This window comes from Benincasa hispida, chromosome 6 (assembly GCF_009727055.1).
Source record: "Benincasa hispida cultivar B227 chromosome 6, ASM972705v1, whole genome shotgun sequence".
Taxonomy (NCBI): Eukaryota; Viridiplantae; Streptophyta; class Magnoliopsida; order Cucurbitales; family Cucurbitaceae; genus Benincasa; species Benincasa hispida.
In genome coordinates this window covers 13,992,245-14,011,630 of record NC_052354.1, presented here as the reverse complement: position 1 = coordinate 14,011,630, position 19,386 = coordinate 13,992,245, and the positions used below count along the sequence as shown (strand labels likewise).

The following is a 19,386-nucleotide window of genomic DNA, read 5'->3' as shown; positions in this document are numbered from 1 at the left end:
GAGCTAAGCTGAAGCTTGTATCTTTTGTAGGAAAACTACAGCTGAGGGAGTATTACGAGCTAAGCCGAAGCTTGTAAACATTTATGAGCACAGAAAGCACTCCTAAACTCGTATACAACCCCGAAGTTGAAAGGAACTTCCAACGAAGAAATCGATCTAATCGTCGCCGTAGGTTAAGGCAACAACTACTCAAACAGAAAACCAAGTAACAACAAATGGCAGATGAATAAGCGAATCATAACTTAGCTTAACAGCTAACCCACGCTGCGACAAATCCTTTCATAATGGCAAATAGTAGTACGCGTCTCATGCAGGAGTATGCGTCTCCTGTGTTGTATGATTTCTCACCAGGGATCATATATCCAACGCTAGATGGAACAAGATTTGAGATGAAATCTGTGATGTTAGCTTCAAACAGCTGGACAATTTGGGGGTGCTCGGGGAGAATACCCTCACGCCCACATGAAATGTTCCTTGGAGACGTGTAACTCGTTTATGATTCCTGGGATCACTCCAGAAGCTATTAGGCTATCTTTATTCCTATATTCTCTGCGTGACGACGCAAAGCAATGGGTAAGTTCTTTGGAGCCTGGGGAGATCACGACCTGGGAAAAGTTGGTGGAAAAATTCATGCAGAAATATTTCCCACCCACCACGAATGCAAGGAGGCGGAGAGAGATAATGAACTTCGAGCAAGAAGAATTCGAAACCTTGAGTGCCGCATGGGAGTGATTTAAAGAATTAGTCAAGAATTGACTCAATCACAAACTACTATCAACCATCCAGATGGAGACCTTTTATGGCGGATTAAATAGAGCCTCTCAAATGGCAGCCGACGCAGCTGTAGCTGGCGGGATCATGGACAAATCTTATAATGAAGCTAAGGAAATACTGGACCACATAGCCAAGCATAATATGGAATGGGTAGATGACACTTACGACGCAAGAGCAGATAGGAGGAGACGATCTCAGAATGTAAATTCTATTGATTCTAGCGCAATAGCCACGCTCTCTGCACAAGTGGCTACAATGACAAACCTTTTGCAGAATATGTCACTGAGGGACGCATCACACCTGCAAAAGGTAAATCAGGTGGAAACATTCGTATAGCCCATGGTTAACTGTGTGGGCTGTGGAGACCCTCATTCCTACAATGATTGCCCACAAAATCTGCAGTCGATATGCTTTATTAAAAATAACCCATTCTCAAACACCTATAATCCTGGATGGAGAAACCATCAAAATTTCTCTTGGGTAGGTCATCAACAGGAGCAACACCAACCAAGGGTAAATCAGCAGCAAAGGCAAGGACCGCCGCTTGGATTCCAGCCATCACAGTAGCACACCAACAATCCTGTAATAGAGGAAGTCATACGTCGAGTTTAGCGTCTCCGCTTGAAAACTTCTTAAAGGAATATATCGCCCAGAACAACGCACTGTTAAGAAGCCAAGCGTCGTCCATCAGAAATCTGGAGATACAAGTGGGGTAGATTGCTAGTGAGTTGAAGAATCGGTAGCCAAGAGTCTTGCCCAGCAATACAGAAACCCTAAGAACAATGGAAAAGAGCAATGTCATGTGGTGACATTGCGAAGTGGCAAACCTCTTGTAGAAAGAACCATGAACCCAAGAACCAACAATCCTTCAAAAGAGCTCAACACACACCCGACAGCATTAGAAGATCAAGAACGGACGCTTGAATCCACAAGCCATTCGAAGCCAAGCACGTCTAATGCGGGAGAACGTGCGGTGCAGCTGAACACATCATTTCCTAGACGCTTGATGAAGAAGAATGATGAACAGCAATTTAAGCGTTTTCTTGAACTTCTGAGGCAACTGCACATTAATATTCCACTTGTAGAAGCCTTAGAACAAATGCCGAAGTACGTCAAATTCTTGGATATTCTGACAAAGAAGAGGAGAATCAGTGAGACAGAAGTAATTGCTCTAACGTAGGAGTGCAATGCGTTAGTCAGTAACAAATTACCCAAGAAATAGAAGGACCCGAGAAGCTTCATAGTCCCATGCTCAATCGGAGGGCTGGACATAGGACATGCATTGTGTGATCTAGGAGCAAGCATCAATCTCATGCCACTCTCAATTTTCAAATTGGGAATTGGTGAAGCGTAGCCCACTTCTGTAACGCTTCAACTTACTGATAGGACGATCACATATCCTGAAGGAAAGATTAAGGATGTTCTGGTGAAAGTTAACAAATTCATATTCCCAGTGGATTTCATCATCCTTGATTATGAAGCAGACAGGGATTGACCAATCATTCTTGGACGACCCTTTTTCACCACTGGGAAAGTATTAATAGACGTGCACAAGGGAGAATTGACCAAGCAGTAGACAATCAGGAAGTGAAATTTAATATGTTAAACGGATTAAAGTTCCCGGATAATGAAGAATGTCAACTTAAAAAAATAGAGTTTCCTGAAGAAGACGCGACCCAAGTTTTATGAGATCCTTGCATTGGAAGAAAACATGAAGAAAGAGATCATAAAGTGGTTGGACGCAGGAGTAATCTACCCTATATCCGATAGTAGCTGGGTAAGCCCAGTTCAATGCGTCCCTAAAAAGGGAGGTACAACAGTGATAGTCAATAGTAACAATGAGCTCATCCCTTCAAGGATTGTCATGGGTTGGCGCATCTGCATGGACTATAGGAAATTCAATGCGGCAACCAAGAAGGACCACTTCCCACTTCCCTCCATTGACCAGATGCTTGACCGATTGCCTGGAAAAGAATTTTATTGTTTTCTAGATGGATAGTTCGACTACAACCAAATTCTAATCGACCTAGAAGATCAGAAAAAAAAACAACATTCACTTGCCCCTCTGGAACGTTCGCGTTCAGACGTATGCCCTTTGGACTATGCAATGCACCTAGAACATTCCAAAGATGTATGATGGCAATTTTCTCTGACTTCTTGGAACAGATTGTTGAAGTTTTTATGGATGATTTTTCGGTTTTTGGAGACTCATTTCAATTGTGCTTAGACAACCTAGAGGCATCCTCGCTCGATATGAAGAAACAAATCTTGTGTTAAATTGGGAAAAATGTCACTTTATGGTGACTGAAGGCATTGTTTTAGGCCACAAGGTATCTAAAGTCAGATTGGAAGTTGATGAGGCCAAAGTAGATGTCATAGCTAAACTTCCTCCGCCATCAAATGTAAAAGCTCTACGAAGTTTTCTAGGACACGCAGGCTTCTACCGAAGGTTCGTAAAAGGATTTTCTCAAATTACGCGACCTCTGAGTGCATTATTAGAAGCGAACCAGCCCTACGAATTCAATGACGACTGCCACGACACATTTAAAACACTGAAGTATGCGTTGACTATAGCTCCGATAATAATAGCACCGGACTGGACGCAACATTTCATTCTGATGTGCGACGCAAGTGACGTTGCTGTGGGAACCATGTTGGGGTAGAAAAAAGGGAATTTGATACACCCCATCTCTTATGCGTCGAAGAATCTAAATGACTCTCAGGAACATTACACAACTACAGAGAAAGAAATGCTGGTTGTAGTGTTCGGAATCAAGATTAATCAAATGGGTGTTGCTATTGTAGGAATTCGACATTGATATTAAGGATAGAAAAGGGACTGAAAATCAGGTGGTTGATCACCTATCCAGATTAGAGAATCAGGAGATACAAGACCAAGAAGATGAAATCAGAGATGCATTTCCTGATGAAAGCTTATTCAAAGTTGAAGGCAGGGAACCTTGGTACGCAGACATAGTTAACTACTTAACTACCAAACAATTCCCTGAACATTTCAACTCTCAACAAAAGAAATGGTTGGTTCACGATAGCAAATTCTATTTTTGGGATGAACCGTTTGACTCCATCATGCGTCGGTGCATGCCAGAGGGAAAGACACAATGCATCCTGGCTGAGTGTCATGACTCTCCTTATGGAGGGCATTTTGGACGGCAAAGAACCGCTACAAAGGTTCTCCAAAATGGATATTTCTGGCCTACTCTCTTTAAGGACGCAAGGGAGTATGCTCTCAAGTGCAACCCTTGCCAACGCACAGGAATATATCATCAAGGGACACAATGCCTCTGAACAATATTCTTGAAGTAGAATTATTTGACGTCTGGGGTATCGATTTTATGGGACCTTTTCCCGTGTCCTGCGGTCATAAACAATATATCCTGTTAGCAGTAGATTACGTATCAAAATGGGTGGAAGTTGTGACCTGTGCCAAAAATGATGCAGCAACTATTTCTATGTTTCTCACCAGGAACATTTTCACACACTTTGAAACATCAAGAGCACTAGTGGGTGATGAAGGTACGCATTTCATTAACCGTGTCATTTCAAAATTTCTTGCCAAATACAATGTCAGGCACAAGATCGCTACCGCATACCACCCACAAACCAACGGTCAAATTGAGGTATCTAATCGGAAAATAAAATCAATATTGGAAAAAGTCATCAACGCATCGCGGAAAGATTGGGCGCAGAGGACGAAGCACTTTGGGCCTACAGAACTGCCTACAAGACTCCCATAGGTATATCTTCATACTTCTTGGTATTCGGAAAAGCCTGTCACTTACCCCTGGAGTTGGAGTACAAAGCTTTCTGGGCAATGAAGAAGCTGAATTTAAACTTGGAAGACGCAGGCAATCAACGCAAGCTTCAGCTTAATGAGCTTGAGGAATGGCGGTTGAACGCATACGAGAACAGCAAACTCTACAAGGAAAATACCAAACGTTGGCACGACCAACGCATCAGTAAGAAAAAGTTTGTTGTTGGGCAAAAAGTTTTATTCTTCAATTTATGATCGCGTTTGTTCCCAGGAAAATTAAAGTTAAGATGGTCAGGACCATTCATCATTAACACAATCTTTCCTCATGGGGCCGTAGAGTTGACGCGAGAAGATGACACAAATACATTCAAGGTAAATGGGCAAAGAGTGAAACCCTACTTTGAAGATGGTGTAGAACGACAGAAGTCATCCTTCGCATTATGCGAAGCCAACTGAGGCTTGCATCAAAGCCTCCCTACGTTCAAATCGACACATACTTCAAAGACGCTTCTTCTATCCTTTTTTTTTTTTTTTTTTGCATTTTGTATTTTATGTCTACGTTTGTGTTTACTCCTTTTGTTTGCTTGTCTTTGTGTTACGTTTTAAGTTGATTGATGATTGTTATTGCTTTTCTTATTTAAATAAATTTTAAAAAAAATGTGTACAACTTAAAGTTAAGGACGGGAATAAGATTTTAATGCGTTGGACTTAAGCCAACGCACGGCCCAAACCGAAAGGACGCGCCTCGAAGAGGCAAAGCACTCGATTATCTAGAAACCTTAGGCACATTCTTTTGTCTGTGTAAAAAATAACGATGTCAGGTGCCGCCTGACGTCACCTCGTCCTCTCTAACAGGTCTATAAAAGGCTCCCTCTCGACATTCTCTCTTATTTCATCTCTTTCAACCCTACCTCGCGAAGTCTTTGCTCCTGAACCCTCGCCATCCCTTCGATCAAAGCCGATATTTCAGTCAGTCCTTCAGCAGCAATGTCTTCAGCTTCCAACAGCCAAAACCAATCACAGAGCTACGGAGGAGGCTTGCCGGTAAGCACTTTTTCCTCTTCTTCCACTTCAATGTCGCCCCCTTGTCCCCTCGCCGAACCTCAAAAAGACCCTTTCCGACCAAGGCTTCGCATGGCGGATCTTCCTCCATCTCCCAGCGATTATCTCGGTTGAAACCCCACGAAACCACCACAAAACCTAAACCCTCTAAAACCCCCAAACACCCAAACTTTCGCCAAACCTAAGCCTAAAACCCCCCACCAAACCAAGGTGGCAGCGCTCTTCTACCTCCGTAGCTGCTGAAAAGCCCTACAAACAGCCCACTCCACCACCGTTTATTCCGAATTCAGGACCGGTGGGTGCCAACACAATGACCGATTCCAGCAACCCATCTCACAACACCGCACCATACTCATCCAACCGTGCATTCCCATTCGCACCCCAATCTATCCAACTCCAACCCTTAAGCCATAATATCTCCCCATTGATAGTGAAAAGGAGCCAGAGCCAAATCCTTTCAGCACGCACACTCCACCTATTATACAATCTCATCTCCCGGGTACGCACCGCATACCTCATCTGAGCACAACACCCACCAATTACCCTCCCTTCCCCCCCCCCCCTAAACCCAACTCTGATAGTCCTACGTCAGAGAAAAATAGTTCGGAGCTTGTGAAGTTAGCTCGAAGAGACGAGCAAGAAGTTTATGGAGCAATTTTGGCAAGCTTGAATCAAGGACAAATCGAAGAGGAACAAGTGATGTGTCTCGACCCAACCGACGCATCACTTGAAATTGATGAAGTAGAGCGTTATGCGATGATTCTTGAAGCTGAATTGGAAGAAGAAGAAGAAAAAGAAAGGGAAGTTGGCCAAACCTGGAAGCACATGGCAAACATTAAAAAGTGAAGTAATGATCTTAGCTTCCAGGAATCTGAAACCGGACCCAAACTTATGGTTATACTTGATTAAGAAAAGTATCATGCCACAACGCATGATGAAACAGTCTCGAGAGAACGCGTCCTGGCCACTTATTGCATCATGCAGCGCATTCCTCTAGACATAGGGAGGATAATAATGGACCAGATCAAAGCCATCAAAGAAAAACCACGAGGACAACTTTACTTTCCTTGGTTGATTTGTGCGCTGTGTGAAAGCGGAGGCATCCCTTTTGAGGATGATTATGAGGAAATCGATGGTCTGATGGACATTAAATTAATCAGGTGTCTACTTCACGATTCACCACACCAGCCTGCCCTACCTCGCAAGAATGCGACAGCAAGACCTCGATCCTCCCAATGCGCCCCAAAAGAAGACGCATCCGAATAATTGAACACAGCGACGATGCTTCAGAAAATGAACAAGAATATGAAACAGAGCATGTGTTTACTGATGAAGAAGCATGGCCAGACTTAAACATCCCTCTCCCAAACTTACCTTTGGCCCCGCAAGAAGAGATTCTTGTTCTAATGTAGCATGATAATACCAACTTAGATCAAGAAATCCCTAGTCCCCTTCTTTCCCCCTTACCAGCTCCAATTCCAACTTTTATCCCTCCAATTATTTTTGAACTAACTGGGTTAGGGACAAGCAACATAAGACATTCTAAAGACCCAGTTGAAAGAGTCGAAGAACCAGCACCACCGCAACCAAGCACTGATCTTGACAAGTTGAAAACTTTCATTAGCGATGACTGAAACCACTGGTTGCATCCATTGAAACACTTCAACAGTAAAATAGGGTTCTAAGGGACTACATGCGGCAGCAAACAAGAAGAATGAAGGACCAGTTTGTCTATACAACACAATATATCAACAAGGTCCTGGTTGGGATGTTTGCCTTGCCACCGCTACCTGCCCACCTAAGGAACCCTTTGCGCTTCATGGATGAAGACTCCGCAGAAGAACACAGGGATGACGCGCCAGCACAATAAATTTGGGGGTGTTGGTTACTTTGTTTTATTTATTGATCTTTTGTATTTGTTTGTTGTGTTCGTTTTATTCCATTATTGATTTATCAATGAAATGAATGAAATTTCCATCATTTTTCATCTTTGCGTTTTTCCTTAGCATACCTTTTTTTGTTCTTTAGCTATTTTTCTTGTCTTGTGTGTTGTTTTACCTCAATGATATTAGTAATACGAAACTTATAAGTACAGAGTAGGCGTTAAGAAAATCAACAAAGCTTGAACTTTTCTAAAAACTCTACATGTTTTCTTTCTAACGCATGCAAGCCCTAAATCAAAACTCCTTTCGAAATGCTCAAAGCCTTTTCGAAATTTTGTTTCTCTTTTAGCAATGAGGATTTAGCTAATCTCCATGAGGGAAATCTGAGTTAAGACGCATTTATCGAGTAAGTTCATCAAAAAGAGAGGAAACAAAATAGAAAGATGTTAAACGCACAAATTGGCATGAGTTAAAATTGGAACAGGCATTTAGCCGTAGTTGGATACTCGTATGACACCCATGGGGGAAAGCCAAAACGAAGTTAAGTCTCCTAGACCAATGCATCCCAAAACTCCGCTATCTAGTTTAAAGAAGTTGTATCTTAAAACGCATACATGCTCGATATGAGTTTAGTTGTGAAGGCCTCTCACCCGTAATTGGATGCTCATATGACACCCCTGGGGGTAAGCCAAAACGAAAGTGGGATACCTGGAACAACGCATGAGTGACCCAGAATTCATACCTTTTTTTTTTATCGACATACTGTTTTAAAAAGAAACGCATTGCTGGTTTAGAAAAAATGAGAATGTTTTGAGAAACGAAATGAGTTGTTAACAAAAGGCTTGCTGCACCTGAAATAAAACATTCCTTTTAGAAAAGAATCAACTTGCATTACATTTTCCAAACTCTAGTCTCAAGCTTATAAGTGAATATGATGAGAGGTGAACCCTGCACACTTAAGGCAATAGAGATAACAAAGAATTATTTGTGGAATGCTCGAAGACAAGCATTGTTCAAATTTAGGGATGTGATAACTTGTAGAAATACAAGTTATTGTTAGTCAAAAGCTGGAACAATTAGGGTCTTTAATGATAAAATCTCATCCTTTTTAGAGAAAACGCATGGAATTATTCGAACATTATCAAACTCATGCAAAAGAGTGTTTATTGCTAAAATACTGCGGTGCTAACGCATAATATTGCAAGATTTCAACAAAGATTCTAAGTGTCGCAGGCAATGTCAAACGCATGGGCATGAGTCGGAGGGATTCAACGCAAGGAAGATTCATTGATTCAGGCTGTTTGTGTCAAATCACCACTTGCAAGCATGGGCACCTGCAGCGGGCGGCGTCTGAAAAGCATCTGAGTGTCAGGCGGCTGACCAGGGTATGGAATTTAATGCGGTCCCTGGCTCTTATACACATCTAGATGTGTATAAGAGACAGGTTTGTGTCAAATCACCACTTGCAAGCATGGGCACCTGTAGCGGGCGGCGTCTGAAAAGCATCTAAGTGTCAGGCGGCTGACCAGGGTATGGAATTTAATGCTACCTCATCATCAAGTTGGAGAAGACCGACGCCTATAAATAGAAGAAATCCCACCAAATGAACGAATCTTAGCTCATTGTATAATTCTAAAATTTTGAGATTTTAGAGCTGTGTTGTGGTGACGAGAAGAACACAAGAGGGAAGAAAACCACCACCACCGTCGATCAAGGAGTGGAGAAAGCTGAGCTCGAGAGAGAACTTTCTTCCATTTCTTCTACAAGTGGTTGTACATGAATTAGAATTGAGCCAAAGAGGATAAGAGATTGTACTCTGCGGCTTGACTCCTTTCATTTCATCTGACTTATCATTTTCTTCATCTCATTTGATTGAGTATTGGTTTTGTAAAGACAATCAGATTCTTTATAAATTCACATATTTGATCTATCTCACTTCGCCACTATTTATTTCTTGCTTTTTGTTAGATGCATCTATAACTTCATGCAAAATCCAATTCTAAACGCTTAAGCCAACTAAATCACTTGGTAAAAGCCGTTTTAGCTTGAATTATTCGAGAGAATAAACAAGCAAGCATTAAGTTAGAACCGCTTAGTACATCTAGAGATAGACGCACTAGTGTTTTATTGCATCCTGTGACTAACGCATACATCCTAGAGATAGGGTATTGTATGACATTCGCATTGAGAAGTGTCGAATAGAAGTCTAACACATAAATAGAGACAAGCAAGTCATCTCATTTGCATCATATTCTTGTTTGTGTACATCTAACTTAAATCGACGCATATCCCCTGTGCTAAACTCCATTTTCACACGATCCCTTGTATTCTACTTGACCCTTTTGTATCTTCTTGCACACACACAGTAGCTTAGTGTAAATAACTCATTTCTGCATTCACTTAGGATATTTCTACAACAGCTACAACGCAAGCTCTGCGTTAGCATGAATCTGAATCCCTGAGTTCAACCCTAGACTTACCAGGAAACTGAGTTGAATTTATACTTGGATCTAATTCAGGAAAACTTGAACACCTATAGAGGAGTGTCATGCATCCTGTTGCACATCACTAACGCATCACAAACGTATCAACACATCATTCACATTTACACTTATTTTTCCAATTACTTTATACAATACACTCCTAAGCTCGCATCACGAATTCAACGAACAATATCAATTTAAACTCTAAGCTAATAATTATAGCAATTTGAATCCTAAACTTTCATAAGTGAGTCAATTTAAATCTCGACTAATAATTATATCAATCTAAACCCTAAACTTTCATGAACATATAATTGAAGGTTTAAATTGATATACTTATGAAAATTCATGGTTTAAATTGATACACTCGGTAAATAAAGTTCAAGGTTGTTTATTGATACACATATGAAAGTTTAGGGTTTAAATCAATGCAATTATTAGTTTGAAGTTTAAATTGATACAACCCCAAAAGTCCAGAGTTTAAATTGGTATAACTCCCAAAATTCAGGGTTTAAATTGATATAATTATTAGTTTAGAGTTTCAATTGATACAACTTCAAAAGTTCAGGAGTATAAATTGATATTTGTCTTTAATTAAATTATAAAGAAATTTAAAATAAATTTAAATTTTAGTTTGTTGCATGGGAAACTCAACACTCGTTGCGAGCTTTTGTGCGCCCTTGGTCGGCCTGCATCTCTAGCCTGGTCTAGTCCTCCAAGTTAACTTGCGCGAGAGTACTCACCGATATAGTTCCGAGCTGATCATACTCCAATGCTTAAATTAGTACAAGGCGTGTATAGTTCAACTACCACACACATAGTAAGGTTAAAGTTCTCCTTTGGAATTCACTTCTTTCCCCCTTTGAGGTTATCGAATGGAGTTATTTATAATATCCTTCCTATCATCCCCGCTTGTGGTTATGTGTAACGTAGGGTATGTTAGAAAATTATGACGCTCGAGGTTGCAGAGCGCCAAATCGAACTCGACTATATTATTTTCTTATTAGTATATTTCTTTTGGCTCGGCTAGTCGACTTGGAAACCAAGGCTTCAAAATTTCCCTTTCAGGATGCTTGTTTCCCATGTCGCACTTCCTAGTTTTCATTGGACTTGGGTCCGCCTATAAATGTTGGGTCTTGCTTGAGACAATCCTCAACATAGTGTAAACACAACACTTTGAACAAATGTTGAGTTGAAATTGCATGAATTATGATTGATTTTTTTTTTTCAAATTAACATAAATTATAAAGAAATTTCAATGAACTCATACTAATTAATGTGTCAACAAGCGATTAGAAGACTGGATTCATTGTACAAGAGTCAAAAAGAAGGGTAAGAAATGGTCCAAATCCACAAGGATATCACCTTCTAATAATTGAAAACAAATAAAGCATGCAAAAAAAAAAAAAAAAAAGCTTAAGAATTAATAAAAAAACTAGAGAGAGAGGAGGAAAGTGAAAAAAGAGAAAACAATGATGATATAAAAAATATATATATATCATATGATTTCTCAAATATTATGTAAAGATAAAGTCAAAGATCATAAATAGGCACCAAACTAGAGATGGTTGGGAGTTGAATTTTCCACCACTGACTAAAGAAAAATCAAATATTAATTAGATAGCAAAAGTCAACCAATGGTAACACAAATCCTATTTATGATGGCTTTGTAAAGTCAAAATAGATACCTTTGTCTGGAAAATGTCACACAATCACGGACTTGCTCAAATAAATAATTAAATTCTACCACATTTATTAAGAACTAATGTAAGTGTTTTTAGATGATGTTTTATTTGAATGAGATATAGTTTAAATTATCCTATTTAATTTAAATGAGATTTATTTTTTATTAGTTATTTTAATTAAATGTATTTCTTATTTGAATTATGATTTGGTATTACATGGATTAGTATTTTATTAGTATAAATATTTGTATCTATTATAAGACTTTTATTGTTTTTTTTTTTTTTTTTTTTTTTTTTTTAGTTTTATGAGTTTGTCTTTGCATTCCATCTCTAATTTTTTTCTCTCCCTAAATTGCTATTTTTTATTTTTTATTTTTGAAAATTAAACTTATTTCCTCCTATTTTTTACCATGATTTGCTTTCTTAAGTACATGGTTGAATTCTTAACCAAATTCAAAAAATAAAATCAAATTTTAAAAAACTACTTCTTTTGTTTTCAAAATTTAGCTTGTTTTTTAAACCATTGGTGAAAAGTAGATAACAAATTAATTAATTTGCAGGTGGAAGTAGTGTCTATAAACTTAATTTTTTAAAAAAAACGTAAAAATAAAATAATTATCAAACGGGTCATAAGGTATTATCTAAATAGATCCACTTATAGAAGTTTAAAAGGTTTAATGTTAGACAATTATTAGTTAACATATGTGTGAGAATTATGCATGATTTTCAAACCAAAAATCATTAAAAGTCTTAGATGATTAATTGACTTATGAAAACTTAAAATTTTAATTTATACGATTATTATTTTAGAATTTTAATTGAATCAATGGGTTAAGTTTAAGAGTATAAATTAGTTTTTTTTTGTTTTCCTTTCTCTTAGTTGATGCTAGTCTCAACAATCAATCGCAATAGTATCTATATTTTTAAAGTATATGGAAATATTTCTTCTATCAAGCGTCTAATAGGACACAATATAATTCGTGAACAGAAAATAAGTAATAAGTAATGTTTCACTAAATATGGTTAAATTACAAATTTAATTGTGAAACTTTTAAATTTTTAATCAATAAATCCCCCACACTTTTTAAAAATTTAATAGTCCTTCAAATTTTCAAGTTTTTTTTCTTTTCTTATCAGAGATCCAAGTTTAAAAGTCCCAAAATTTTCAAATTAAGCACTATTCTTGAACTTCTAATTTTTTTTTTTATTCATAAAAAGCTATTGGCCTATTAGACATTTATTAATATTCACAAATGTATTGAACACAAAAGTAATTTTGTTTAAAATAAAAAAAATAAAATTAAAAATTTAAGGTCACGCAGAACTTAATTCTTAATGTTTAATGATTTCATTATTTTTCAATTTTAATATGTCATGAATTTATTAAGCACAAAATTAAAGCTTAATTTAATAGATACGTTTTAAAGTTTAGAGACCTATTTTACATATAAATAACCGCTCAATAACTAAATTTATAATTTGAAAATAACATATCAAGGAAAGAAACCCTTCACTATTTCAATCTCAATTGATTTATGTATAGAAGCAAAAACACGGGTATTCAATTATATTTTAAAAATACACAATAAAATTTCATAATACTCCCATTGACTTTATGGCTATTTCAATGTTTAAAATTTAGCTATTGATTGACTAAAAGGAATAAATCTCGTCTATGGTGAAAAATATTATCTGTTAGGCTGTTACTTATTTTTCAACTTGAACAATATAAATTATTTTGAAGCAATTTGCACACGAAATCTTGTCATATTATATTAAAATATGTTTGTAGCATGCTTCAAGACATTAAAAATTTAGGATGCCATATTCAAGATTCTCGACATGATCCAGATTATCATTTATTTTCACATGTGTATTTGAGTTCATAATTATATTTTTTAAAAAATATTAATAAGATTAAGACTTTAGGATAATGAAAAAAATAATAAATAAATAAATAACTCTTCTTAATTCTTATGCAATTTTGATTGGTTATTTATCTTTTATTTACGTTCGGTGAGACAAACAAAGTACCACAGGACAGGTAAGAGGTCAACAAGTCAACGTTGCCGGCCGATTTATTTTTTTCATTTTATTATTATTATTATTATTTAAAGAAAATCACAAGTGGTCGCTATTTATATTATTTAATAATGCAAAATTAATCAATTATCGTCATTAATGGGCGCCGCAGTTTTATATGTGCTTTATCTTATGATGGGTAAGATTGATTCACGTGATTTACCGTCACTTGAAAAGTAACCTATTAATGGTAATTTTAAAAATAGACTTCAATTAATTATTTTTATGGTTGTTTACTTGGCTTTTTATAATCACATTGAGATACAAGGTCTATTTTCAAATTTGTAATTAAATAATATAATCTGATTGAGGAATAAAAGATGTTCAATTTTTATAATCACATTGAGATGTGAGGTCCATCTTGAAATTTGTAATTAAATAATGTAATCTATAAAAGGTGTTCAATTTGATTATAGTTGAAAATTACGCGAGGCCCACTACTTTTACCATTACCGTCATAATTATCTTTACCGATATTGTTACTGTAACAATATGAAAATTATTAATTTGTCACATTTATTGTTGTTTACTGTTACCGTTACTATTATTGAGGGTTAAATAATAACGATAACAGTAAAATATGACGGATTTATAATTCTAAGTAAACGTGATCAAAAGTAATTCAATTGTGTTTGTGATTCAGACCTATTATGATTCATCTATCAATGAAATCTCATTCTGATTATGCCAATTTTCATTCAAGTTTTGTAAATGTGACATTAAATCATCTAACGAAACAAATTTAGTATCATAGTACTTACTAGTTCTCTTCATTATTTGATACGTCATTAAATGATTTATTCATTTATTTCATAAACCCTATATAACTCTTAAATATTACTTTTGTGGTGAGCAATTAATTGAGGTAGTATGAAAAGTTCTCCATACTACCATAATCTTAGAAATTTTCTCATCATCTACATATAATTTAGGCTCCGTTTGGTTACCATTTTATTTTTTGTTTTTATTTTTTTAAAATTAAGTCTATATGATCCATATTTCTTACCAAGATTTGCATCTTTCTTAAGTACAATGGTTGAATTCTTAGCCAAATTCCAAAAACAAAAACTACTTTTTGAAAACTACTTTTTTTAGTTTCCAAAATTTGGCTTGGTTTTTTAAACCATTGGTGAAAAATAGATAACAAATGATGAAATTTGGAGGTGGAAGTAATGTCGATAGGCTTAATGTTTGGGGTAAATAATGTTTTAGTTCATGAATCTCTAGTATAGTGTCTATGTTGCCAATCTATTAATTGATCTACATTATGTTATAGTTAATTTTGGACCTATTAGGAAACGCAAGAGGATGTGTTAAAGACTAAGGGTAAAACTGAAAAAATGACTCCCATCTCAGACGAACACAAGATGCATAGAAAGTAGGCCCGGGTGAGGAGCCAACTAATAGTAGGCAAGACAAGTGAGCCACCCGACCTAATTCGCTCAACTCGAACTTAGAAACTGATACCGAGGTCAATCAACACCATTCCTCAAGGAATGCATTTTGTAGGCCCTAGCTGGTGCCCCCATAGTAGGCTTGATCTAACCCTCTAAAGTGTCATTCCTAAGAGGACATAGAACGGGTAACAAATAGGCCCAAGTGAGGCATTGACTCTAGGGCAGCTTGCTCCTCTATTTGGTTCCCCTTATGTGGCCCGATCCCTCTCTCCATTGTTCCATTCTTAAAAAGATGAGAGGAACCCTAGGTTTAGCTCCACTATATATAGAACATGATATGATGAACTCCAAATCAGGTAAAGTTTAGACCCATGTGAAGGTCAGATGAAGGTGAGTTTCCTTGACTAGATTTAACTAACAACACTGTAAAATTTATTTTGTTAAACCGTACTAAGTTTTTCATAATAGAGACTAAGCTGTCACAAATTATAAAATACACAAACTAAATTTACTTATTAAAGTTAATGAACTAAATTGTTGAAAGTTTGAAATTTCAAAAACAAAATTACGAATTAGGGTTTAAGGACTAAATTTTCTACTTTCATGAAAGTTGAACAATCACAAGTGTTTTTTTAACTAAAATGTTACATACTACTCTCCATCTCTTTTATTATTTATCATAAAAGAAGCATTTAAAAATAATGTAAAGCTCCTAAAATCAAATAATATACCATTTTGAATGGGAAGTATAACGAGTTTTACATTATTCTTAAGTAGCCTAGTAGACAGGGGAGGCGGAATTAACTCATCCAACAGCTGAAGTTAATGCTATATTGAATCTACTTCTTCCCATTTGCAACTCTGTCTTTCCCACTTGGTTGGTTGACAGTGGTGTTAGTGTAGGCCAAATGCCAAGTCAACCCCTTTACACTTTTGTCCTCAGCTTCTTAAAAATAAAAACCCTTCCTTTCTTGATAGGAACGAATAAAAACTCTTTCCCCATAACCCCCAAACCCAAAAGGCCAAAACAAAACCACGCGCATACTCCCAAATCATAGTTCATTTCAATTCAAGCCCCAGAATTCTCTCTCTTACCCATTTGAATCTGAATTTGATTTTTCTTTTTTTCGTCCAAGTCATTCAAATTAGGGGATTCTTTTGACAGCTTGGTCATGGAAATCCTTCTCCCTTTTCACACTTGCAAGACAAATCCACTTCCTATTCACGGGCTAGCCTTGCGCTAGCTCTCACCCTTTTCCCCATTTCTTCTTGGCTTCTCTCCCTTTTTCGCTATTTCCCATTTTCCCTCTTCTATAGCTGCTGCTCTCTCCTCCAAAGCTTTCTTTTGAGCTTACTGTTCATGGGGTCCTGCCTCAGTGCTAGGATTAAAGCTGAGAGCCCTCTTCACAACGGTTTGGACCCTTTACTTCCTATTTTTCACTTCATGTTTACTTGGGTTTCTAATTTATCATCTCTTGTGTTTGCTGTTTCTGGGTTCTCTCTGATTTTGGTTTAGTTGATTGAGATTTGGGTTGCCTTTTATAGCTAAAATGGTTTGATTGGAGGGAGCAATTTTGGGAATACTTTTGTTTGATTCATGTCATAGTTCGAAGGGTTACATTGTAAGAGGATGTGGATTCGTGAAAAGGGTCTTTGGAGGTTCTACTTTTAGGATATTGTTTTCGATGTCTCTGATGGGAAAACTAAAGCAGGCATTAGGTTGATTGTACTGGGTATTGCTGATTGTCTTCTCTGATGAGGGAATATTTTCTAGATTTTGAATCAACTTAAAAACTAGATCAAACATGCTAATAGCCTTATGAAGCACCAATTTTCATGTTAATCCTGTGGTTTTGTTGCTTGCCAATAAATGACTGTTTGCTTCTGCTTATGAGTTATGTCCTTAGTACCTAGGTCTTCCATACACAACACTTTGTAATAGAAGTTTTATATAATGCCTCCTCCACAGGGTTGAGCTCCAAGTATGCAAGAGATGGAAATGATAAAGGTAATTCAACCAGCAAGTCATCTGTCTCGACCCCTCGGACCCCTCGAACGGAGGGCGAGATCTTGCAGTCCTCCAACTTGAAAAGCTTTGCGTACAATGAGCTTAAAACTGCCACTCGAAACTTCCGGCCTGATAGTGTCTTGGGTGAGGGTGGTTTTGGTTCTGTCTTTAAGGGGTGGATTGATGAGCAGTCCTTTGCAGCTACCAAGCCTGGGACTGGCTTAGTCATTGCAGTTAAAAGACTCAACCAGGAAGGTTTTCAGGGTCACAGAGAATGGCTGGTTAGGATCACTTTAGCTGCTATCGTCTATGTTTTGTACTTTGAGTTGTTGCGCTGACATGATAAGCAAATTATAGCTTTGAGTTTATATTTAAATCTTCATGTTATCCTGCTTTGGAATGGCATATGATCTTTTGTATTTCAAGTCCAAATATGAAGTAGGGTTAATTTGTGGATGTCTCAATGTGCAGACAGAAATTGACTATCTAGGCCAGCTGCATCATCCTAATCTTGTGAGATTGATTGGCTTTTGCTTAGAGGATGAGCATCGACTTCTCGTATATGAATTTATGCCCCGGGGCAGCTTGGAAAATCATTTATTTAGGAGTAAGCTATACTCTTATTTCACTTATTCAATTACGTCAACACTCACACAACGTGATTAACAAAGTTAAAACTCTCAATTGGTATGGCAAGAATGACTTAGATTCTCCTTTTATTTCTTTTGGGGATCAGGGAGTTCTCACTTTCAACCTTTATCATGGAGCCTCCGAATGAAAGTTGCCCTTGGTGCTGCTAAAGGTCTAGCTTATCTACATAGTGATGAAGCGAAAGTAATATATCGGGACTTCAAAAGCTCTAATATCCTACTTGATTCGGTATGCGAGACGATTCAACCTTTCCAGACCTATTTTACTGAAATATTTGTAGTTGATCTCATTTGTCTTCAACTTTGAAATGACAGAACTATAATGCAAAACTCTCTGATTTTGGATTAGCCAAGGATGGGCCTACAGGTGACAGAAGTTATGTTTCTACAAGGGTAATGGGAACATTTGGCTATGCAGCTCCTGAATATATGATCACAGGTATCTTTCATTTTGGCCATATATGTCCAATATCAGTCTTTTGAGTGGATGAAAATGTACAGGTCAATTTTTACAACAAGCCTCCTATCTTCTACTTTTGGAATTTTTCCTTGAATTTTCTTCCTAGCTTATGATTTGCCTTACTCTATTTCAGTTTGACTACAACTACAAGTTATTAAATGCCTAAACCTAGACATTTCCTTGACTTTTGAAGGTCATCTCACGGCCAAGAGCGACGTATACAGTTTTGGAGTTGTTCTTCTCGAGATCCTATCGGGGAGACGAGCTATAGACAAAAACCGACCATCTGGTGAACACAACCTTGTGGAATGGGCAAAACCCTACCTCACTAGCAAACGAAGAGTTCTTCAAATGTTGGACGTACGAATTGAAGGCCAATATTCAACAGGAGGAGCGCTGAAAGCAGCTAAACTTGCCATTCAATGTATATCGACGGAACCCAAGTTAAGACCGAACATGAATTCAGTAGTGAAAGCATTGGAGCAACTTCAGGATTCGAGTGAAACAAGTGGATCAAGGGGCCCTGTAAGCGAACCAATAACAAATAACAAAGCTGTTTCTTATCCTAGACCATCAGCTTCAGTGCTAAATCTATAGGAAATGGGACACGAAAGAAGAACATCGACGAACCGGTTAACATTTCAGCCGAACCAAGGATGTAAAGATTGTATTTGGATGATCTCCTCATGTTTGTACTGAAACATTGTACAGTTTCTTCTTTTCAATTTGGTTAATTATCCCCAGAATCAGTCCCCCCCCTATGTTTTCCTGTTTCTGGCTTTGATAAGAATAAGATTTGATTCCACTAAGACGAGGTGTCAATATCATAAGCTTAAAACAGTCGTTTCAAACATATGCTTTAACAAAATAGAAAAGTTCTGCATATAACAGTGCTGTATTTGGCAGAAAATGAAAATATTTTATTTTATTGTTATATGGATCTAGCAATAAATCCCTCTAAAAGGATGGAAATTTTCCCTGTTTGGGGTTGTCCCCATTTTGGAAAGCAGCCTTCAACTTGAGTTTAAAAGCCAAAGCTGCAAACAACTTTGGTGTCTTTTCAGCTTTCTCAAAATGAAATCAATTCCCTGTGTATCACATGATTGCTTAATTTGACCATACACAATATC

General features: G+C 37.2%; 1 protein-coding gene across 1 annotated transcript; it reads left to right on the top strand.

The window, feature by feature from the left end:
* Nucleotides 1-16,131: 16,131 nt before the first annotated feature.
* On the top strand, nucleotides 16,132-19,065 carry LOC120080281 (receptor-like cytoplasmic kinase 176). Its single transcript, XM_039034908.1, has 6 exons — nucleotides 16,132-16,550; nucleotides 17,108-17,427; nucleotides 17,618-17,753; nucleotides 17,883-18,025; nucleotides 18,112-18,235; nucleotides 18,450-19,065. The coding sequence occupies exons 1-6, from the start codon at nucleotides 16,499-16,501 to the stop codon at nucleotides 18,851-18,853; spliced, it is 1,179 nt and encodes a 392-aa protein (XP_038890836.1). The 5' UTR covers nucleotides 16,132-16,498; the 3' UTR covers nucleotides 18,854-19,065.
* The last annotated feature ends 321 nt before the right edge of the window (nucleotides 19,066-19,386 follow it).